At 34.5% G+C, this 17,942-nt stretch overlaps 3 protein-coding genes across 5 annotated transcripts; 1 reads left to right on the plus strand and 2 right to left on the minus strand.

The window, feature by feature from the left end:
- The first annotated feature begins 4,389 nt into the window (after nucleotides 1–4,389).
- On the plus strand, nucleotides 4,390–6,468 carry LOC107921001 (thaumatin-like protein 1). Its single transcript, XM_041087432.1, has 3 exons — nucleotides 4,390–4,846; nucleotides 4,947–5,616; nucleotides 5,737–6,468. The coding sequence occupies exons 1-3, from the start codon at nucleotides 4,774–4,776 to the stop codon at nucleotides 6,056–6,058; spliced, it is 1,065 nt and encodes a 354-aa protein (XP_040943366.1). The 5' UTR covers nucleotides 4,390–4,773; the 3' UTR covers nucleotides 6,059–6,468.
- Nucleotides 6,469–8,984: 2,516 nt separating this feature from the next.
- Nucleotides 8,985–11,841, minus strand: LOC107921066 (endo-1,4-beta-xylanase 5). Of its 3 annotated transcripts, XM_016850918.2 has the most exons (8): nucleotides 11,734–11,841; nucleotides 11,540–11,619; nucleotides 11,408–11,442; nucleotides 11,130–11,289; nucleotides 10,603–10,775; nucleotides 10,393–10,494; nucleotides 10,152–10,298; nucleotides 8,985–10,075 (listed from the first exon to the last, which is right to left on the minus strand). In XM_016850918.2, exons 2-8 carry the CDS (start codon nucleotides 11,613–11,615, stop codon nucleotides 9,101–9,103), a joined length of 1,668 nt encoding a protein of 555 aa, XP_016706407.2. In that variant the 5' UTR covers nucleotides 11,616–11,619; nucleotides 11,734–11,841; the 3' UTR covers nucleotides 8,985–9,100. The 3 variants fall into 3 exon arrangements, with proteins under 3 accessions (XP_016706407.2, XP_040943368.1, XP_040943367.1); XM_041087434.1 differs by lacking the exon at nucleotides 11,540–11,619 and having other exon boundaries at nucleotides 11,734–11,752; XM_041087433.1 differs by lacking the exon at nucleotides 11,734–11,841 and having other exon boundaries at nucleotides 11,540–11,701.
- A 1,772-nt stretch (nucleotides 11,842–13,613) lies between these two features.
- Nucleotides 13,614–16,732, minus strand: LOC107922493 (protein NUCLEAR FUSION DEFECTIVE 4). The gene is made up of 2 exons (XM_016852562.2): nucleotides 15,405–16,732; nucleotides 13,614–14,356 (listed from the first exon to the last, which is right to left on the minus strand). The coding sequence occupies exons 1-2, from the start codon at nucleotides 16,586–16,588 to the stop codon at nucleotides 13,879–13,881; spliced, it is 1,662 nt and encodes a 553-aa protein (XP_016708051.2). The 5' UTR covers nucleotides 16,589–16,732; the 3' UTR covers nucleotides 13,614–13,878.
- Between the last annotated feature and the right edge of the window lie 1,210 nt (nucleotides 16,733–17,942).

Below are 17,942 nucleotides of genomic sequence, written 5' to 3' on the forward strand. Positions count from 1 at the left end.
ATAGAACCTTACTTCCACTGAACTTGTGGTATATACAATTATCGACCAAATTCATCTTTGAACTAAATGAGATAATCATTTGGTAAATTTTGTAATACTATAGCGAGAAGTTTGCTTAATCTCATTGATGAAGTTTTTTAATTTCCAAATTATTAACTTCACATCATCAGACACAAAGTTTTCTAGTTGCACCATATAAATGTATGATCAATGTTACCATTGAGAAACCATTAACTTAATATTCATCTGATGTAGCTTAAGGTCAAAATATTTCACTAAAGTCATTTTAATCTTTTATTTAGTGGACCTTTTTAATGACATTCATTCTTGAGGTTGTTGAGTTTGTTTTTCTAGAACAATTACCTCATTTTGAATATAGAGTTGTTCAACATTGTCTTGTTGAGGTTTCGCTTCTTGATCAATAATAGGTATGAGAACCTGAATATCGTCAAAAGTGATAGCAGGAACTGAGTTAGAATCCAATTCTTCCTCAAAAGCAATGCCTCTAACCTTATTTCTCCCTCCAAACTCAACATCCTCAAAAAATGTTACAATTCTCATCTAAAAATATTCCTAATTATTGGATCATAAAACTCATAGCCCCTAGATTGCTCAGAATTTCCTTGACCCTTATACTTCATAGACATCAAAGAAGTCAGAAATGATGTCATCTCAACCTTATCGTTTTTAGCAAAATGTTTCTCAATTTCGTCAAGGAAACCTTAGCCTGAGTAATCTCTTCAGATTCTATCCCCCTAAAGGCTTCTGGAATGCTATGCTTAATGATCATTAGACTCATACGATTTGAATGATCCCACCTCTCAAAATCCCTTTTAACATAATGGGTGCTTTCCGCAATGAGAGGTGTGGGCTGTTCTTCCTTAAGTGTAAGGTCTACGTCCATACAACCAAGCACTATAAGTAAGTGCATTTTCCATTCATTAAATTCAGTCCCATTAAGCATGGGTATAAAATTTATATTAGCAGATATTGTGGCAACAGAAGATGAACTAGCTAAATATAGAACAAAATAGATAAAAACAAGCTCACATGAATATTCATAAGTAAACAATAAATTCAAAATAGTGGTTAATCTGATATCAATATTCTAAACACAACATTAATATCAAGTCTTTAGACAGTAATATTAACAATAAGCGGTACTCTTATTGTAGCAATCAAACATTGACAATATTAATCTTTGGACTAACATATTGCTCACATAAAGTACCTTATAATTGTCACACATTTATCACCATAGTTGTCATTGAAATTCTGCCAAATATTAACTTACATTTGGGTCAATTAATAAATGCATGAATCACAAAAAATGTAACCATCTTAATATTTTAAATAATCTAATCTACGAAAAAGAGGTCACTTTGGCGACATTTTGTTTCAACTAATCTATTTAAAATATTAGACATCCTTAATTAAAAATCAAAGCCAAAATCTGAATTTATTTGTTTCAAAAAATTTTCTTAATTTCATCTTTCAATCAAATTAAAAGATAATAGTATATATATTTACCCCAAAACAACATACAGTGATGTTAGCAAATATAATGATAATTGAATAAATCAAAATAACATCACATAATACTTTAAATTTAAACCAAAATAATTTGAAGAAAGGAAAACCTCATATCAAGATATCAAACACTCCATTAATATTTCATCTTTAGACAAAATATTAGCTTGTAAGTGATATCTTGATGTAGTAATCAAACACTAACAATAAGAACATGTCGAACAATAAATCTTCCTTTGGGTCGATTTATTACTCACATGTAAAATCGGATAATCGTCACATGTTTAATTTCAATAACAGAGATCACTTTGGCAACTTATTATTTCAATTAAGTTATTTTAAAATATATATAAACATACCAATATTCAAATTTAAAATTTACCCAATAGTCGAAGGTCAAAACTATTTTTTATTGCTTTATAGATTCCGAAATAACCCAAAATAAGGTTGTCTTAATAATGCAATAAAAAACTGAAAACATTAATCTTTGACTCTTTTTTTTGTTCCAAAACCATATATATCAAAACTAAATAGAAATAATGTGGTGGTTCAAAGTCAAATAATTAATAAGCATATGTATTCTTAATTTTGGCATAGACAAAAACACCAAAACAATTCACGTATATACATGTATTCATAATCAAATAAAAAACTTACCATGAATATACCGTGTAAATCCAAAGTTGTATTTATGATTAAACAGAAATTCACATGAATACTTTAAAAATATTTTCAAGCGAATAAATCCCAAAAACAAAATCATAATAGTTGTCATATCCCACAATTCATACAATAAACCATATCATCATAATTTAACCAAATATTTGGAACCATAAGATGCCAAAACCTAATATTATAGAACTAAACTTAAAACCAAATTATTTAGACATGTATATAGTTGACATGGATTTGCACCAAAGCACCCATAAAATTGAATATATAACCATAACAAAAAAAAATTAACAACTTCAACAATATCCATCAAAACTTAATTTCACCAATTAAACTATAAAATATATATTCTTGAATAATGGTTATAAACACCTACTCACGCAAACTATAATCATGCATTAATTCATCATGAATAAAAACAAAAGATGATAATTCCATATACATTCAACTACAAACATAAAATTTAAAACAAATAGTGCAAAAAGAAAAACAAAACATCTTAACAACATTTATTTATTTGCTTATCAAGTGAATTTATAAATATATAAACATTCATCTTTCGAATAGCTTATGCAAATATTAAACTAGATTATATTTATAAAATCCTAAAATTTTATTAAAAGAATCAAAACCTATAAATTTTATCAAGAATTTTAAAGATTCAATATAGTTTATAATTGAAATATCAAATTCGGAAAATTAAAAAAAAAACAAATCAATCCAAAAATAATAAAGAATCAATTCATTCTCAATTATTCTCAGTAATATTAAACGTCTCAATGATTCTTATTTATTTAGTATTACTTTTAGTGAATAATTAAAATATTAACTTAAAATTTATTTTTACAACCAATGATATCCGAATTATATTTTCGAGCCTAGCAATAACAAACGAAAAGAAGCTAAAAATAAGGCTCGTTTAGGGGAAGAAAATATTGGAAGAAGGTGAAGCTTAAGCTGATTTACTCGCAAAATCCAATTCTCCAAATTTCCCAAACGTCATGCATACAAATGAAACAACTTTTACACATGCATTGTTAATGGATATACAGATCATGAGTTGATTTAGATGCTGGTGCAATAGACGAAATCATGAGTTGAATTGAGTGAAGCTGTCATTGCACAGGATTTTCCACCATAGCTTCATCCCTGACCAACTCTGGCTTGTCCTCAAAGCGGAAACTTTTTGAACTTGATTCAGGTTTACAACTTTACATTCATTAACGTCGGTAGCTTTATGCTTTCCTGGTGGAGATGATGATGATTCGATTTCAGAATAAGAATGTTGGGAAAATTATTTAATTATATATTTTTAAGGAATAAATTGATAGAATTTATAAATGTGGAGTGTCAAATTGATTGAACTATTTAGAAATATGATCAAATTGGTAGAATATGAAAGTATTGAACACTAAATGTGTTATTATAACAATTAAGAAAATTCACGGCATCATTCCTACTAAAGATTTAACAAAGAGTGATCAAAACAAAAACAATTTAGAGTGTTAGTGACAAAATTAATTTTTTTATACTTGAGTGACTAATTTTTTCTTAGTAAAGAAATGAAGAATAAGGGTTAAATGGAAGATATTTCAGTAGTCAACTCTCTTACTCTCACATTGCTCTTCTTGCACCGGTTGCTCGACTTGGAGCTTACGTCTTGTCGGATAAAATCATCAATATTGATTCGATGCATGAATTCATGTAATTTGTTTCAATGGCGGAGCATTTAATGATGTGACTTTGTATTTGTGTTGTTGATGTTTCTATAAAATTTACTTTTTTGGTGTAAAATGTTTTTGGTATGACTTGATTTTAGGCAATGATACAATGTTGTTTTTGGACTTAATTTACATATCAATAAAAGAAAAGGGATTTCTATTGCTGAAATCTGAAAAGAAACACCAAAAAAACAGGATGTGGTAAGTCTAAATTCCCTCAAATACATCATCAACCACCCAAAAGATGGTCGTCTCCTCTCAACTCAACCCCATATAGAGGTTCTTACCAAATTCCAGCTCTGGTCGTTTATCTAAACTAGGGTTGAGGTTTTGTTTGGAATTTCATACCCAGATTCTCCTCCCAGTATTACTATTTGTTTGGGTTTACAACGAAAACCCTGCAAGTCAAACAAAATAGACCAAATAATTGACCTTTTCTTTTGACAATTATGATGACAACAGTAACAAACAGTACTTCCTACTTAAAGAAAATGAAGAAACCAAAAATAAAAGGGTTAACAAGTGAAAAGAAGGACAAGCCCAGAGGATTAAAAAAGAAAGCAAGATTAAGGAAGGATATAGGAATTAGTATTATATTACAATAGCAGTGGCTGTGTACTGATATGCACTCTCTCTATCTCATTAACACTTTTGTCCGTTTTTAGTTAATCATTCATCCTCCTCTTTTCACTCTCTTCTTCGCCAATATCCTCTCTCGTGGAGTTCGGGGGGCAGATTAATCACTTCACCCTCCCCTGCTTGTCCTTTCTTCTTCCATTATTCCTCCTTTTTCTGCTCTGGAAATCTTCTAGGCTTGTAGCTAAGCTAAGCTAAACGAGACTTCTAAGACATGGATCTTCTTCACTCCTTTAGCTCATTAGCTCTTATTCTGTATCTCATTGTCTTAACTCTGAACTCTAAAGGTTAAACCCAGCTCTCTCCTTTTTTCTGGGAGTCTCTCAAGCATCGTGGTTTCTTATATTTACACTAAAAACCCCATCTGTTTTTTTTTCTTTCTTTCAGGTGCATTAGGTGCTTCTTTCACATTTGTCAATCGATGTGGCTACACGGTGTGGCCTGGGATATTAGCAAATGCAGGCAGTCCTACACTCGACAGCACTGGGTTCGAGCTACCAAAGGACTCGTCTCGTTCATTTCAAGCCCCAACTGGCTGGTCCGGTCGTTTTTGGGGTCGAACGGGCTGCACATTTGACGGATCCGGGTCTGGTACGTGCGTAACGGGCGACTGCGGGTCGGGTCAGATGGAATGTAACGGACTCGGAGCTGCTCCGCCCGTGACTCTGGCTGAGTTCACTCTGGGAACGGGTGGGCAAGATTTTTACGACGTCAGCCTTGTTGATGGCTACAATATCCCCATGATCGTTGAAGGCAGTGGTGGGTCAGGTTTTTGTGCTTCGACGGGGTGTACAACTGACTTGAACCGTCAATGCCCGTCGGAGCTCCGGGTTGGAGACGGTGACGCTTGCAAGAGCGCGTGTGAGGCATTCGGGAGTCCCGAGTATTGTTGCAGTGGCGCGTATAGCACACCTGCCACATGTAAGCCTTCAGTTTATTCTGAGATGTTCAAGGCCGCTTGTCCCAGATCTTACAGCTATGCATACGATGATGCTACAAGCACTTTCACGTGTACTGGAGCAGATTATACGGTTACCTTTTGTCCCTCTTCTCCTAGGTAAATGATTCACTTGCTTTTTTTTTAAAAAAAAATTGCTGTCTAAACTCTAAATATGATGAAGATTATAGTGATTATTAACCCTTTTAATGTTTCCAACGATGTGGGATTTTGTTGCAGTCAAAAATCTTCGAGAGATGCTACGCCAGCTACAGAAGCTACCCCAGTGACAGGCTCAACGTCACAAGGGTCAGGGACACAGCCCGGGTTTACTTATTCTGGTAATGGATATGGATATTCGGTTTCAGGGTACGGATACCCTGGTTCGGGTTCAAGTACTGGGTCAGGATCTGGGCAAACCATGTTGACAGATGGATCATGGTTAGCTGGTTTGGCAATGGGAGATTCACCAAGAACAATACCATCTCCCACTTTTCTAGTACCATTTGCACTCATGGCATCAACAGCTTTGTGTTTCTTGTTTTCATTAGTTCACTTGTAGCCCATCCCTATCCTTTTGTATTATGGCTTTTGTTAAATGTGAATTCTTTACAGATTTGCAGCTTTGATGGGTAAAAATGGGGTTTTGGCCTTTGTTTGAGGAAAAAAAAGCTGACAGATTCTTGGTCCAGATTGTAAACCATCATCAGCTTCAAGATTCCCCAATGTTATATAAACATTTAAAACTGTTGTTTCTCTAACATTCTGGGATTTAGAGATATTTTGGTTATGTGTTGTGTTGTGTTGTTAGCTTTGCTTTTTCAGCTTTGGTTGTTTGTTTCCTTTTTGGCAATTTGGATTGTAAAGAGAAAGGTGAGATCTTCTTCCTTAAAAGCTTGTTTGTAATGTGGAAATGTGAGGAATTTGGGTGTTGTATGTGAAGGATGCCCTAAGTCTCAAGTTTTTAGCTCAGCTTTTTGCCTTTGTGCCATGAATGATTGGACTTGGAATCATCAATACTAGTAAATTTTAGGTCAAATACTACATAAAGTCCTTGCACTATGCGTTTTTTGAGTTTAGTCCCTCTACTATAATTATTGCACATTTTAAAAAGAAGTACAAAATATATCAAGGAGCATATGTTTTAAAAAACAAGCCGATGGATTTTTACAAAAAAAATAACCTTTGGGTTGAAAATATATTTCAGAAATAAAAAATAAAGATTAAATCTATCAAAAATCCATAGTGCAGGGACCTTCCATAGGATTTTACCTAAATTATATTCAAATGTGAGTTGAGTACTCGAGAATATGCCTAAATAATCGTAATGGGGCCTTAATAAAGTGAATAAAGTCCAAGTGGTGGGATTAATTTGCTTGGAAAATTTTGGCAAATGAAAGACCTTTTGGCAGTCGCAAAATTTGATCTACATCATGCAACTTTTTGACCAATTTAGGTGGTACAATGATGATGAAATGTTTACCATCCATTAACTTAGAGAAGCACTGTGCAAACGGAGCCTGAATAATTGCCTTCCATAATTTCTTAATAATGGAGATGCCTAATCATACACATACTGTTGCTTGTTTAATTCAATGTTTCAGTCAGGGCAATCTTTTAAGTCGGTATAGAATTTTCACATGTATTATAATTCTGAATTTCCCAATAACCTATAGTTTATTATCATCCAATTTTTTTCCTCTTATTTTGTTTAGTTTAGTGTGGCTAGCTTTCAGGTTGGCTATTGTTGTCTTTTTCTTTTCTCTTTTATCAACTTTTTCTTTACTTGTTCTCCTCATTTAGTCTATATATTTTCTCTTTTTTAGTTTGTAGATCTATTTTATAGGCATCTTCATTGTCTTCACAAGTTGCGATAGATAATGGTGGTGTCTATCCTTGCTAAACCTCCATCAACCACCAGCAGTTTCTTTTCAATAGTGGGTTGGTCGTAAATACTCGAATGGCGACTCTTCGTCAGCTTCTTAATCTATTTAAGTTTTGAGACTATTTCAGAATCATAAATGATTACATGTGTCAGTTTCGATCTGTGTTGTCTTAAGTATTATATGTTTCTTTTATTCTTTAATAAGTCTTCATTTTTAGAAATTTTTGTCTTGTCTTGGACAAGTTTTTTTTTTTGTCTTACTTATGCATGAAGTCTTTTGCTAGTGATTTTGGGGTTGATTTTATAGCTGTCCTCTCCAAATTGGTGGATGATAAGTTCTTTTGCTGATTTTTTTCCCACCACTTTGGATTAGTCAAGATTGATTTCCTTATCTTGTTAAATGCTTGCAATCACTCTTGATACATCGTGTTTGAGTTGTGACAAAGTTAATTGATGTTGAGTTGAAACTTTTGTTTGTTGATGAATTGTCCTTCACTGCCTACGATGACTGTTTTTTTTCTCGAATAGTATGGTCCCATTAATAAAATGAATTAATGAATTTTCCTTTTAAAAAATATTATGATTCAAATTTTCATTAATTATATATATATGGGTTAGTATTTGGTACATTGACAATATACTTTTGTTTTATTCCACAAGCAACCTTAAAAAATTAGCATGCATATCTTTTTTTTAAATATTTATTTTTTAATATTTTATTATACTCTATAGGACACTTGTCAACTTGGTCTTGCTTGTAGAGTTTAAAAACTCTACTGGGCGGTGCACAAAATATTTTCTCTATTTATATTTATACTATATATAAAGATTTTGATAGGGGTTGATGTCACGTAGAACTAGATCCCAACTCTATTGTTAAATAAGCAAAAGATTCCGGTCTTAATAAAGTAATAAATATTAATTGAAGGATATTTTTGTCTTTTTATATAAAATTCAGAAGAAAAAAATTTATATGCTTATGATGGGTACAAAATTTGAACCCAAGACACAAAACATACACTTTTAAGTTTGAACTTTATATAATTATTTTCACCTATATTATAAGTGTGACAAAATCTAGGATATTTTACTTCTTAAGGTTTTGTGGAAGGTTGGTTTTAGGCTTTCCTTTTACAATCATAATATCATTTTGGTGTTAGTTTGATGAAATGGTACCAAAGTTGCAACAATGACTTCATATTTAGGAGGTCATAGGTTTGAATTTGGCGAACCTTAAAGTGGGAAAGTCTTGAGGGGTGTTTAGACGTTGAGAGAGAACAATACTGATATTTTTACTCATGATGCAACGCGATTAAAGGAAGTGGTAATACTTGCCAATCAACATCCCAAGACTGTTTAAATGACATGGGATGGATCTGCTTTTAATGTGAACGGTGATGGTGTGATTTTGAAGAGTAAGCACAAAGCAATGTGTGATTGAAGCTGCCTGCCGATGGCTTTGCTTGGACAACATATTCTGTTTCAGTGGCTTGCTGATTGAACTCATTGAAGCCACGTAACTATTTATTTGTCCCTACGGCATTGCGGCTGAACCAAACAGCTTGAGCCCAATATCCATTGGATAGGGGTGACAACTCGTCCATAGCCCGAGGTAACCTTAGGTTTTAGTATTTAAACTTCAAATCAAAACATGTGTTTGTACTCTTGAGTACTGTTTAAAATCTAATTTAAAATTTCCATATACAAGAATCATGGGTGTTACAAATGAATGCTGAAGTGTTTAGTTTCACCGCTAGGGGGGAGTGAGAAAGTAAAATTTGCAGCCCTGTCTCCATATCCAACATTGACCTTGTATTCGCCTAAGAATCCATAAAAGCTGTATGAACCATGCTCACCTGTTACCCCCTTCATCTCCCCGCTTTCCCATTCTTTCAGCAGCTTGTCAACCACATCACCCGCTGGGAGATTCTTAAAATTCCCATCAGTTAAACACATTTCGTAACACCCTTTTGGATGGAGAGCCGTCCACAGCATTATCCCATTCACTGAAGGGTGTGAAAACCCTTCTCTTAGTACCTGTTCTAGGTACACCCCCTGTAATTCTTTACCAACCGAACTGCTAATATCTACCTCTGTTAGCCATATGGGGAGTCTGAGGGTAGCCAATTTGTCTATCACGGCTCGCATTAGAGGAAGGTTTGGCACTGTAAAATGACTTTCCAACCCAATTCCATCCATGTACATGCCACCGCTTTCAAGCTCTCTTATCCTTTCAATGTAAGTGTCAACTGTTGATTTAACATCACTGCAGGTTTCCACAACATTAAATTCATTCATGAACAGGGTTGCTAAAGGGTCCGATTGATGTGCAGTCTCGTAGAAATGCAAGGTTGCATCAGGTCCAAGTCGTTGCTCGTAAAAATCAAAGTGGAGCATCTCATTACTGACATCCCAGTGTATGAATTCTTCTTTGTATTTGCTCATTAAGCTCTGTATCCTGGAATTAACTGCTGATTGTAGGTCAGGGCCTGTAAGGTTCCGAACCCATGCAGGCGTGTACTTGGGGTCTTCCCAGAATATGTTGTGGCCTCTGGCTATTATTTGGTGGGCTCTAACAAACTCCAACATTTGGTCAGCTAAGGTGTAGTTGGTCTTCCCTTGATCTGGTTCTGTTGCATACCATTTCAGTTCATTTTCAAACACTGCTGCATTGAATCGTTCAACAAACCAGTTCTGGAAGACAAAAGAAAACAAGATCAATTAGCTAACATTGTCCGACATGTATTAAGAAATGAATATGAACACATACCTGATAGGGCAAATTCCCAAGAATGGTGTGTGCTATTGCAGAACCAAATGGAAAATCCTTTGAGACTTGGTTTATAGTTATTGCTGCTCCTTGCAACCTATTACCTTGTTGATCTGAGACATGTATTGTTACAGCACGCTTCCTTTGCTGGGGAAAAAATAGACAGTAAGTAATTTTGTTAAGATATTGGACATTACCATTATTGAAATATCATTTCACAAAGTGTGTCAACAGTAATTACAGTGTTAATCATGAATTGCTGGTTGAACCTCCATTCTTGATCAGTAAATGACTGTAACGAGGAACTATCAATTGTTATATCAATGTCTTTATCATCTGAGTTCTGTATATCCAGGACATTAGAAAAAAAAAGGTTTTTAGAAGCAAAAATCAATGACAGCATTCATGATCTAATGCTCAATCTTTTTTAGAAGCAAAACAAAAGGTTCACCTGGAATAGCAGTAAAGCTAAATTTGAAGGTGAATCAAGAACAAATCCACCTTTGAGAAATGACCAGCAACCATTCTTAGCCAAAACAGTCCCTATACAATTATATGTTCTGTTTTCTGTCTTCAAGCTTGCCCTAATGAGAGCTGAATTTGCACCTTGTATTTTGATCCAAGCTGTAATTGCACCAAACAGAGTAAGCCAATCCTGTAATGTTTCAAAATACAATTTGTCTGATATTCACAGTAGAAGTTTTTGTCTATGTTAAAATGTCAATTGCCTCTACAATAGGGGGATGTTCCTGAACTGGGGCCATATCTAGCATTTGCATATGTCGGTTGCCACTTTATGTGACAAATCCAAACCTTAAACATTGCCACTTGTTGGGCCACGGGCGATACAGTGTGACATGCCAGTAAGTAACAGGTACATTAAGGGTTCACCTATGTCGATGAACTTGTTTATTCTTTTTTTAAAGTATTTGTGTTTTAATATTTGTATCCGAAATTCATATGGATGGAGAACTTAACTGGAGAAACAGTAAAAATTGCCCACGGTGAGATTCTTCAAGAGAAAAGCTGGAGTGTAAAAACCAGTTGCAGTTTTGCCAAAAATGGCAGGTCTCATAATGGGCGTCTCATCTTTCAGAATCCCTCCTTGGTACAGTGGCTCCTCTGGCTGTGCTTTACACTGCAAACCAACAACATCATCAACAATTGTCATGGACATTGCGGTGAATCAAATAACTTCAGACTACATATTCATAATATAGTCAATAGATAAATGATCTATTCTCAAACTGTTTTACCTCTGTGTAAGCAGTAAAATCATATAAAGGCCCATCTGCAGCAATAAAAAGAAAAAGAACCCACTTAAGTTTTCTGAAAACCCATTAGAATGTTTTGAACAGTCAAACCAAATGTAGAAAGGGAGAGAGAACCATATGAAGCAACCAAGGAACCACTAAGAAGAATGAAGAAAGCCCAGAAGCCACCAAAAACAAGAGAATGTTTCATGTTCCTGTTTTGAACAAACTGCTATTGAATTGAACAAATGCTGAAGCTTACATTATATACCATACAGAAAAAAAATATGAAATGATTTCGGATATCAGGAGAAAGAGGGGGAGTGTACCTAATTAAGGTTTGTGGTGGGGATCACAAGGGAACAGTGACAGGCCTATGAGCACCCGTGCCTTGCTCACATGTTTTACTTAAGGGTTTCATTTGATGTGAACTTCAAATAAACTTGTCTTTGCTGCTAAATGTCCATTTATGGTTATACAGGCTTAGACTCAACGTTATATAAGTGGGAAATTTATTTATTTTCTATCCACCCTTAATATTAGTCACTTTAGCTTTAATGGAGAGTTGGCTTGTTGCTAAGGACTAAGTGATGAGTCCAAGTTAAGTGTTTTTTTAATCTAAGATTTGGTTGTGTGCCAAACTCTGGTTTTTGTCAGCAAACTGAAACAATGTTCGTTTAAACAATATTATTAGAACTTCGGTTGCTTTTGGCGACCAACTTGGGCTGCTTTGAGAAGTGTAAAAGAAGAAATTTATATAATGGACGTTCGAGGATTAGGTGACCAGTGTAACCAAGCACTGTTGCTAATACTGAGAGATTCCGAAATTAGTGATTGGGGGATAGCTTAGTTTTTGTTTTGATCATGGAGATTGGAAAAAAAAAAGCACAAGCTGTACAAGGATTGAAGATGGGTAATTAATGGGAAGTGGGTTGGAAATAGGTGAAGTCTGCTTTAGATTAAAGTCTAGTCCTCCATTGTCAGACCAGTTTGATTCCAGGGGTGCTTCATTCATGGCTAGAACTTGCACGCGTGAAGCGTGCATGATATTGGGACCATGCATTCACATGCTTTAAAAGTCAAATCACATTGAATGCCCAATCCCTCGGTTCCTCCATGGATGTGGAACCTGTTGGGCATTGAAGGAAAAGGTGAAGACATTTTCATTTTCACTGCAATTCTAGTATCACTGTAGGGAGGGTAGGACAATTTGGGAAGGAAAATAATTTATCAAAGTAATTTTTCTTTTAACTTGATAATTTTGACTTTTTAACTTTAGATAAGGTAAATATTTATCAAAACAATGTAGTTTTGTCTTTTTTTTATTTGGATTTTTTAATAACTTGAATTAACCGCGAGCGTTCAGTTGAATCGAGTGAGATTGTTTGAGTTAAATTAGAAAAATTAATATTGTCAAATTAAAATCTTGTTACAATATAATTATTTCCATGTTAGAGTATATAAATTTAAAACTATATATATTTGCAAACTTGTTTAAAGCATAATAATAAAATATTTTAATACGATAAACTTGAATCATTAATCATTCCAAAATTATTATTTTATAAAATTTTTAAAATTTCAACTTTTTATATATTTTCTAGATTTCTTTAAAAAAATTAAATTTTAAAATAATTTTAAAATTTTTTTGCAATTTTTGTTAAAAGAGACCAATTTGCTCATTTTCAAATTTGATAGGGACCAAAATGGTATTTAAATTAATCTGTTATTCGAATTATTCGAGTTATTTGAATTGTAAAAATTCAACTCGACTCGAACTCAAAGTCAGAAATTTCTTATTCAAGCTGACTCAAATAATTCATTTCGATTAACTCAAAATTTAATTTTTTTCGATTTTTTTATCGAATCAAATTTTGTTCACCTCTAATTAGAAGGATGTTGTTCAAATCAAGATAGTGTCAAAATGTGGGCCTCTAAAACCATATTTTTGAGCCCAGAGGCTTTAATCTGTCGATCAATTAGATACCGAAGACAAACTCGACTCATGTGACCCAAAAACACAAACAAGACTTTCAGAGATTCCTCCCTTATTTTCTTAGACCAGACCGGGCCAAATGAACCATTTTTTATCATGGGCAAACCCAAATAGCTGCAAGATTGTAAGTTTTATAATTATTTGAACCAAGAACATTAATATATATCTTGATAATCGTAGTAAATGCATTTAACCAAATGACATGCCTACCAATAGATCAATGAAGGCATATGCCATATGTTGCTATCTTAACAAGAATTGAACAAAATTCTAACAATTTATTACTATTACACGTTTTCTTTCGAGAGAAAAATCATACAATCATACTATTAATACAGTACTAGTGGTGTTCTAGAATCACTGATCACCTTATAAAATGATGAACCAGCCAATGGCTAATGGTGTATGCAGGATATCACTGAGCAAAGAGCTCATCAATCCTACAATTCCAGCCTTACCTTTTCTGCAGAATTGTCTATCATTGGCCATTAGATGCCGCCAAAGACTTCTTTGGTTTCCGACTGTTGAATATCTGGGTATAAATGTTCTTGGTTCTAATTGCCAGCAAAACATCCAACCCAAATCCAATAAGGGAGGCCATAGCCATTATGATAAACACGAGACCGTAACAATGGGCTCCCACACAGGTATTCCCACCTCCTGGTGTTGGAGTAGCTTGTGCATCATATAGGTAGCCAGCAAGCAGGCCAGAAAACAGGAAAGAACCTATGGGAAGATTGAGGATTAAAATGTTGTAGAGCAGACCGTAGTATTTGAGACCGAATAGTTCCGAGGCAACCGGGACAGTCACTGCTAGACGGACTCCGTAACACATGCCAACAACAATTGAACCAATGTAAAGGCAACCAGGCAATGCCAATGCCATTAGAAGGAGCCCAACCGCCATCAAGATCTGAGATGCTGCATTCCAAAGTGGCCTAGGAGTTCCTGCTTTCCTGTTTGAAACCAATGCACATGGAATATAGATCTTATTAGACATCATTATCATCCAAGTGAAAACTAGTCCCTATCAAGCTATCCAAATTGGCCAACCTTGCAATGACCTCATCTACATTGTCCATTTGCAATATTAGTTCACCTACTTTGCAACCAACACTCACTTTCAATCATTCTAAGATTTTACATTGTTATAACTAATCAATGACAGCATTAAGGAATTAATATGATGCATGTTTCATCTATTTATTGATCGCAATGCATTTAACCCAAACATCCATTAAAGCAACAAAAGCTGTCTAATCACAATATTAATTGAGGGCAAAACATTCCTTTTTTTGCTTCCAAAAGTCGGAAACTTATTGAATTACGTAAAAAGCAAAACAAACAGCAACAGCATTTCGTGTACAACTCAAGTTGAAAAACCAAACCACAAGCGGATTCAAACCAAGGTTTCTTAACCAGAAAGAAAACGCAAACCAGATTTTTTTTTTAAATAAAAATAAATTATGCAGCTTTGCGGCTCAAAGCACAAAATATTGCCTTTCAAGAAAAGAAAGAAACCAACCCATACTTATTAAAATGATGGTAGAGATGTACCAGTTTATATATTGCCAAAATCATGCATATCTAACACTTCAACACATAATTAATTAAAGATAGTTAAGATCATTGTTAAGTAAATTCTAAAAGAAAATATTTTTCTTACATAAAATGTTTTCTTGTGGTTTATTTTTTAAAACATGTATGTGATGTTTGCATACATTTGACGAAATTAATAAAAAGATCGAAAATAAACATTTTATGAACTCATCGATCAAATCAAAGAATATGGAAAATAATAACTAAAAAAGGGTATCAAGTTGCATATTACTAATAATAAACCGATGTCGACCTGAATCAATCAATAAATAAATATCCACCAACTAAAAGTAAAAGATCCTAATTATGCTAACAAAAAGTCACAATCAAGCAAAAGTTAAGGTTTTTGGCAACAACAAAAAAAGAACAAGTTGAGGTTAAGGGCAAGGAATGGAAGAAGCTTACTTGAGAAAGTACTCGGAAACAGAGCCGGAAATGATTCGTCCAAAAAAGCCCCAAATACTGGTCAATGAAATGAATATAGAAACGTCGGCGTGACCCAAGGCTAACCCGATCTGTGCCATGTTGTTTATCACCGCCATACCTGTTCCCACCCCACAAAGGAACGATGTGAACAATACCCAAAAGTCCCATGTCTGCATCGCCTCCATTATCGTGTGCTCCTCTCCTATCACCGGTTTTGTCTTTTCCACTAACACCGTTGCGTCATCCGCCGAAGCTGCTGCTGCCACTTCGGTAATGATCTCCTTTGTCTCCGCCGGCGGCGACGTAGTTTCCTCTTTCAGCAACGGTTGTTGTCGCTCCATGTCAGCTTCGAACCCGACCAAGCGCCAACTCTTTACAAAAGCATATATCGGCACCGCCAACGGACTAGCTAATAAAATAAGAAGTATAACCGCGAAAACCAGCGAAAACACTTGATTGGTTGAACCGATGAGGTCGTAAGTTAAAAGATAAACAGCGACGACGACGGCGACTATGTTGAATATTGCGAAATAGCGGGCTTCTTCCTTCTCCGCAGCGACGGAAGTAGATTGGGGGATTTCACGGAGGAATAAGATGGCGACAAGGCAAACAGCAAAAGGGATTACGGCAAGCATGACGAGGAATCGTGCTGGGTCATCGGAGAAGAGGGCAGAGCATAAGTCTGTGAAGATAGCGGTGCTGAGACCGACATACCCTTTTAAGATTCCGGAGACCGGACCACGGTTTCGCCGGAAGTTGCGGATGCAAGTGACTAACACGGCAGTGTTCATCCATGTGGTGCTGTTGCCTCCCAAGCACATAAATATACACATCTGCCAGTAAGGAAGTGGATGGATTTTCTGACTGACGACAAGCCATTGAGCACCATACCCAATCAAGCCTTCAATGGCACCAATAAGGAGGATGACGGGAGTGGGCAAACGATCAGAGGCAAGACCGGCAAGGAGACCAAAAGCCTTACCAACATCTTTAGCCACTGACAAATTGTTAAGCTGAAGCTGGGTAAGGTTCATAAGCGTCTTGATGGCATCAGAGTAGTTTGAGAAAGTGTAATTATTGCCTGAAATGGTCTGCACCCATACTGCAGATACGAAGCCTAGCCATTTCCAGGCACTGAACGTGTGACTTTCTCGAATCCCCATCAGAAAAATCTCGCCGACAACCACTACACTTTGAACGGTAGGTGTGGGATGGATTTTTAAAGTTTTCAGAGCTCGAAATTTAGAGCCTTCCTGTATTTGTGACTTGCGGCCTTGCTTGGTTATTTAAAGAGTAAAAGTTTGGACCCATATGTAGAATCCGTAGACTTCGGTTAATTAAATAATAATAATAAATTAGTAATTCAACTTTGATTTAAATCACAAAATATTCATTTAACTTTTAATTCAATTCAGAAAATAACAAATCAGTTTTACTAACTATTTTCCATTACGAATTAATGGAAAATTGACGCGATATTTAATCGGTCACCTTAGAGTCTATGCTGTCATTTAAACAACCTTAATAAAAATTTGACTATTATCAAAAATTAAAATTCTTTTCAACTTCTTTCTTTATTTCTCTATGTTATATTTCTCTCTATTTTTTCCCTTTAGAACAATCCCTTCATCCAAAAACACCAATACAACTATTAACAAACCCCTAGAAAGAGGAAGATAAAGTTGAAGAGAGAATAGAGGGGAAATCCAAATATTATTTTATTATTTTTCCCCAATTTTAATTCTTTAATTTCATCAAAGCTGTATTTTTTTCATTTGCTTTTTTGTTTTGTATCAAACAATTATTTTTACCTTCTTATTTCCTTTCTCATTTGAAAAAAAAAATTAAGGGTTTCATTTATCTTTTAATTATTTAACTTCTTTCTTAAAATTGAAGTGTTCCATTTCGGAATTGGGATTTAATTTTTCTTGGTTGTTGTTGATTTTTGTTTTGTTTGATTTTTTATTTTTTATTTCTCTTTGCTCAATAGAAAACGAGTATAATCGACGTGGTTTGGTGGTACAGTTTAATGAGTAAAATAAAACTTCAAAATCAAATTCTACCAAATGAGATTATTCTATATATAGAATACAAAAACAAAAAAAATGAAGAAAAGAGGGGAAAAGAAAGAAGGGGCCTGCTTTAGAAGAAGAAGACCCTTCTGCTCCTCATGTCCAACATGACACGTTGGTGATCGATTTATTATTTTTTAAAAGTATAGTGACCGAATTGAAAGTTGAGTGACTGTTTTGTCATCAAGATCAAAGTTGAGTGACTGTTAGTATAATTTATTCCTAAAAATATTAAAAGTTATTAGGAAAAAAAACTGATTGGGCCATCTTTGAAAAGAAAAAAAAGGTGGTAGGACCAAGTTTCGATTTTTATTATTTTCTGTTCACAACAATTTTTCTAATAAAAAAGTGAAAAAGAAAGAAAAGAAAGTTATTAATTTTTTCTTTTCTTTTTTTAATAAAAGGAATTTTGATTTTTTGTGGAAAATAAAACAAGAGTTAATTG

This window comes from Gossypium hirsutum, chromosome D01, assembly GCF_007990345.1.
Source record: "Gossypium hirsutum isolate 1008001.06 chromosome D01, Gossypium_hirsutum_v2.1, whole genome shotgun sequence".
Classification (NCBI taxonomy): domain Eukaryota; kingdom Viridiplantae; phylum Streptophyta; class Magnoliopsida; order Malvales; family Malvaceae; genus Gossypium; species Gossypium hirsutum.